This window comes from Herpailurus yagouaroundi, unplaced genomic scaffold (assembly GCF_014898765.1).
Source record: "Herpailurus yagouaroundi ecotype Mexico unplaced genomic scaffold, PumYag 159, whole genome shotgun sequence".
Taxonomy (NCBI): domain Eukaryota; kingdom Metazoa; phylum Chordata; class Mammalia; order Carnivora; family Felidae; genus Herpailurus; species Herpailurus yagouaroundi.
In genome coordinates, this window is record NW_024412400.1 from 75,107,568 (window position 1) to 75,113,567 (window position 6,000).

The 6,000-nt window shown below is 33.0% G+C and overlaps 1 protein-coding gene across 5 annotated transcripts in view; it reads left to right on the forward strand.

Moving 5' to 3' along the window:
* ATP11B (ATPase phospholipid transporting 11B (putative)) overlaps positions 1-5,475 on the forward strand; it is a 127,745-nt gene extending 122,270 nt beyond the window's left edge. For 3 of the 5 annotated variants that reach the window (XM_040480863.1, XM_040480861.1, XM_040480862.1), the window contains one exon: positions 4,443-5,475. Coding sequence is in view for 3 of the 5 variants with exons in the window: in XM_040480861.1 (XP_040336795.1) it covers positions 4,443-4,524 (82 nt within the window). In the remaining 2 variants the exon portion in view is untranslated. The other 2 variants (XM_040480864.1, XM_040480866.1) reach the window with 2 other exon arrangements.
* The last annotated feature ends 525 nt before the right edge of the window (positions 5,476-6,000 follow it).

Sequence of the window (6,000 nt, forward strand, 5' to 3'; positions counted from 1 at the left end):
TTGTTTTTTGTATTTACAAAATAGTCTACATATAATAGTGAAATCGAAGGATTTTGCTTCTCTTACTCTTCATGTATATTTTCTGGTCAGTCATTTGAGACTTTGAGGTGTTTATAAACACAAAGGCTGTATTACTGCTCTCCTATACCATTCTATTTCTGTGATGAGGTTTTTTAAATGAGTTGTGATTTGTTTTTGCTTTTTTTTTTTTTGCTTGGTATTCATGGTCTAACTAAAAGTTTAGATAAGTTAGGGATGCCGGGTGGCTCAGTTGGTTAAGCATCTGACTCTTAGTTTTGGCTCCGCTCATGACCTCACAGTTTATGCAATTGAGCCTTCAGCACAGAGCCTGCTTAGAATTCTCTCATTCTCTCTCACTGTCTCTGCCCCTCTCCCACTCATGCTCGCTCTCTCACATGCTTTCTCTCTCTCAAAATAAATAAATAAATGTTAAAGAAAATTTTTTTAAGTTGGTAAGTTAGACACTTTAAATTATGGTGTAGAAGAATCTTAGCATTTCTGTCCCCTCCCAAATCTGTTTCTTCAATTAGATTTATCAGTGCTCACTTTTGTGGATCATAACAAAAAATGCCATTTTTTTGGTAAATGCCACTTAAATTTATTTAAAAGTGAAATGGATTCATAAATTTTCTTCATAAATTTTCCTGAGAGACACACTATTTAGGTGATATTAAAAAGTAAAAGTAACTTTTTTCACACTTAGGTATTCTTAATGTGAATTATATCATAGTCCTAAAATGAGAGTAGTAATGCGCTTGTACGCCTGAGGAGTTATAGATGGGCAGGGGTAGACAGACGGCGATTTCCATTGTCCAGCGTGTACCACACGAATAATCACTTTCTACATGTGCCATGGCATGGAAAAGGTTGGAAAGTACCGCAGGAGTAGGGAATAAAGGATGGAGGAGGCCCTATAATCTAATAAAATAATTTTTCATATTTGCTTAGCTTTGTGTTTTAAAAATGAATAAATACCATTCATATATCATAAAATTCAGGTAACATTTACTGGTGAACTTATTAGTTCCCATTTTGCCTTTAGTTAATGGCCATGTCTTTATGGTACAGTTGCATTTATAAATAGCATTCTTATGTTAATATAATGTCTGTGGTTTCAGTCTCCATTTATTGATTATAACATGTGATCAAAAATATTTCCACAATGCCGTGGTATCATTTTGTAGTCATTTTATTCCACATAAAAGAATTACTACGAAGAGTTAAATTTACTGGCACTTCTGTATTATGACTTCCACAATTGTATTGTAAAGTGCATTACAAGAAAGAAGCTCTGTTATGTACCCAAGCCACCAAGTTTTCCAAAAGAAGTTCCTGAAAGACCCACTTTACAATATTATTTTACTTATTAAGACAGCTTTACTATACAGAACTAAGGTGGGAGACTAAGAGACAACTATAGAACTTCCACATAATTTTTTAAATTTCTATTTCAGCAGGAAGTTCTCTTTAATGACAGTATACATCTTCACTATTGAAAAACTACAATCAGGGGTGCCTGGATGGCTCAGTCAGTTAAGTGTCTGACTTTGGCTCAGGTCATGACCTCACAGTTTGTTGGGAGCCCCGCATCAGACTCTGTGCTGATGGCTCAGAGCCTGGAGCCTGCTTCAGATTCTGTGTTTCCCTCTCTCTCTCTCTGCCCCTCCTCCACTTGTGCTATCTGTCAGAAATAAATAAATAAATATTTTAAAACTATAATTAATTTTAAATAAGCCAAAAATATTTTTTTGCTCTATGTACTGACTTTTTTGTATACCAGTAATTCAGGTTATATGCCCCCATTTTTCTTTACGTAGCCATTTTTATACTGCATTATCCCTTTGAACCTGCCCTTGGAATTATGGGACTTATTTCAGCACATGAAGGTGACTGTTATCATCTGTACTTTTTCTCACTTAAAATTGTATCATAATATTTTCTTTTGTAAGACTATTTTTTTTTACTTTCCTAATAAAATGTTTAACAGTAATATCTTATTTGACAGACTATAAATACTTTTCCAAATACTTTCAAAATACTTTTGTCTAACATCTCAGGTTATGTTATTGGTTAGTACTGTCATCCCCCTTTTTTCTTCAAACAAATAATCTAAAAAGTCTTTTGAAATCTGTATTTTCTAGTGTATAAAAATCGATACAGTATGAGAAAACCACTTGGTGCTTTTCAAAGGACTATATGAAAATTGCCTTAGATCCATTAACATTAGATTTAAACTTTGAAAGTCATTTTGATATGTAGAGTTTTGTTTTTGTTTTACATAATTGTGTTAGTGAAATATGTTCGACATTTCTGTTTTGATTTTGGAATAGCCTCTATTCTACATTTCTATTTCATGTCTAACTTAAAAGGTAAAGCAAGGCTGATACTTCTGTTACAAATTGTAGAATCCCTTGGTTATTTGTTCCATTAACCTATTAAACATAAAAGGTAATGAGCATCACTTAAGAAATACAACTAGTGCTTTCATATGACATGTTATTCAGCTGATTAAACTTCTACCATCCAGGCACAGAAATTCTTACATCTTATTAGTTAATGTTTTCAAAGGAATATGCCATATTGCAAGCTTGGTTTCAAATGTAGCATCATGGTGCTCTACAAAGGATATACCATCTTGTACACTAAAGGGCTGTACTTCAGCAATAAATGATTTTCTGTATGCATTTTACCAAGTTACTTTATCCGAATCAAAACTATTTTCGGGGCGCCTGGGTGGCTCAGTCATTTGAGCGTCCAACTTTGGCTCAGGTCATGATCTCACAGTCCGTGAGTTTGAGCCCCGTGTTGGGCTCTGTGCTGACAGCCTGGAGCCTGCTTTGGATTCTGTCTCCCTCTCTCTCTGCCCCTCCCCTGCTCATGCTCTGTCTCTCTCTGTCTCAAAAATAAATAAAAACATTTTTAAAAATAATTTTTTAAACTATTTTCTGAATAGAAAGGAGTTAATATGTAGCTCCAGTATTTAATGTTCTGTCAAATAGGATATTTAACATCTGAATGCACGTGTGCTTTGAAAAGATCAAACAAAGGAAGCCTTACCTAATAAAATTCTTCTATGTAAGCAATGGTTGGGAAAGAGGAAAGCCTGATATAAAGTACTGGCAATTTGGGAATGGAATCTTGACTCCCGATAATTAGGGTGTTGGCAGTTATGTTTTGTCTTGTGTGTCTAAGTGTGCCTTTTCTTGGATAAATACTTACTCTAAGAAATGTTAATAATCTCATTTCATTCATTTATTTTACAAATACTGAGTGTCTACTATGTGCCAGGTACAGTTTAGGTACTAGACAGAGGGTGGTGAACAAGCCCTTCCTTAAACTAAGGTGTTTAAGGTTTTCTGGAAACTAATAAAATTAGAGAACCTGTAAATTACCAGTATGGTTTTGTTGCTTATTTGTGTTCCTCTTTGGCAACTTTGTAAAATTTCTAGGTTCCAAACTTCATTATGACTGTAACTTGCTTAATTGATTTAAATGACAGAATCTCTAGGAAACAGTGGATATTTGATAAGAGTGAGTTTAAGAGCCACTTTAAATGTTGGTCTCTTCCTCTAACATTTTTTTTTAAGGAAAGTGGGAACACTGAAAAAAGTTACATAAAATGTATTGATTTATTGTTTAGTGCTTTTAGTCTTCTAAGAAGAGCCACCTTTGGCTTAGTAATCCTGATACTGAACTTGAAATATAGGTTAGGCTATTTTAAGCCTAGAAGGCTAGTTTGGGTCTAGAGTTATTTTAGCTTAAATTAATAGAGCTGCAAATAAAGTAATTAATTGCTTTTAGGTTTTATCATTCAGACAGTAGTTAACTTTTCCAGACCACTACAGGTTTATTCTCAGTTAAGTGAAAACCCTACTGAGTTACAGCTGTCTTTGATATCTATTGAATAAACCATTTACTGTGTTCAAGCTAATTACACTAAAATCTTTAGAATAGAATTTATAGCTGAAAAGAAATTATGTAATATGAACATATTACTATTTCATTCCAAAGCTTTTGGTAAGTGGGATGTTTGTTTGCTTCTGCAATGTCAACATATAACCTAGTTGCTTTTTAGTAAAACTGAATGTGCATAACTCTTAGTAACATACTTATTTCTTATTGAATTGTGAAGATTTTAAGAGCATCTCATGCTTTACTACCTGTAGGAATTGTTTTAAGGCTAATGAATGTCTGAATTTTGGCTAATATTTTATATAATGACTAGAGCATTATTTTTTCCAAGTTTTTGTACAATATAAATAGACTGATTCGGTGCTAGTATGAATAATTTCTCTTTAACATTTAAAAACAAATCAATAAGTGATTATTTTAATATTCAAATTGCATTTTAGAGTAAATTTTTTTTCTCACTTAAAACATAGGTCCTGGTGAGCCAAACTTTTCTCTTATTGTTACTTTAGATCATGGAGTGCATCGGATCCTTTCTATACCAACGACAGGAGCATCTTGACTCTCTCCACAATGGACTCCTCTACTTGTTAAAGGGGCAGTAGTACTTTGTGGGAACCATTTCAACTCCTTTCCTAAAATTCAGTGTGATCACCGTGATAATGGCCACACTAGTTCTGCAGAATTACTTTCTGAAATTTCAAATATTTCATACTCATTCAGAGTTATAATGGCAAACAAAAAGCATTAACACAAACCCCTTTCAGCTCCCCTAACTTAAATCTGAACATGTCACAATTCGTGAAACAGATATTTTCCATCTCTTTGGGTTGTTCCTCGTGCTTATGGGACTCCTAATGGCATTTCAGCCTCTTGCTAAGGCCACTATATTTTAATATCAAGGTAGAAAAGGGAGGTAATTCCTAGTCAATTGTATTTTTTAGTATTAGCTTGGTTATTGAGTCTTCTATTCAGATCTGCTTCTGTAAATTATGCTGAAAAGTTTGCCTTGAAAACTCTATTTTTTTATTAGAGTTATATTTGAAGCTTTTCATGCGAAAAGTTAATGTGAATAGAAAGGAATTTTGGTCGCTCAGTGACCCATGTTGTTAATTCATTAGTGCTTTCTAAGTTCACAGAGCAAATTAGGAGAATGCATTTCCCACCATTATTTACTGCATTATGGGTAGTAACTATATACCAGTACCAAACTTCTCTAAATACTGTAACACAACCAGTAAAATTAACCACATACATGCAAAGGGTATATTATATATATAAATCAGGAATCAAGTCCATTCACCAAATTTCAAATTGATGTTTACTATATTTTTGTGACAGAATACGAAGAACCTGTAGTGGGTAAATTATATACCATTAGCATATTATTTAATGTGTTTATCATTGGATCTTTTGCATGCTTTAATCTGGTTAATATATTTAAATTTGCTTTTTTTCCCCTCTCTGAAGAAGGCTCTGTTTATAGTATTTTCTGACACTGTTGTAAAGTTCAACTATATCAATAAAAAACAAGTTTGGACAGTATTTAAACATTGCAACTATTTTTAATTATATAAATAAAAATATTAGGGTAATTAAATCAACAAAAAGATAAGAGCCTCTTTCTATGGCTAATTTAGAATTGCTCTTGACTTTCAGTAAGCTAGATTATAGAATAAAGGATTTCAGATAAGAATCCTGTTATTTGTAGGATAGTATACGTTATCTAAGTTACGGTAGACTACCATGCAAAGTGAAATCTGTCCAGTGCCCGATTACAAGGTAAATTTTCAGGCATGGCTACAGAATGTAAGTAAAACAAAGTTTAAAATGCTAAATCTTAGGATGTAATGGCAGCGATAAAATACTAAGAATGGTTAATCAGGTACATACTGCTGAATTAACTCACTGTACTTCAGTACTTAATTTCCATCCAAGCTTATCATATGATCAGTGTTGTCATTTGTTTTGATAAAAAGTAATGTCATTTTAAAATTTGGAAATGATTATTGGTTAAAGAACTTACCCAGCTGTGAGCACATGATGTGTACATACACATTTAAAATTGTA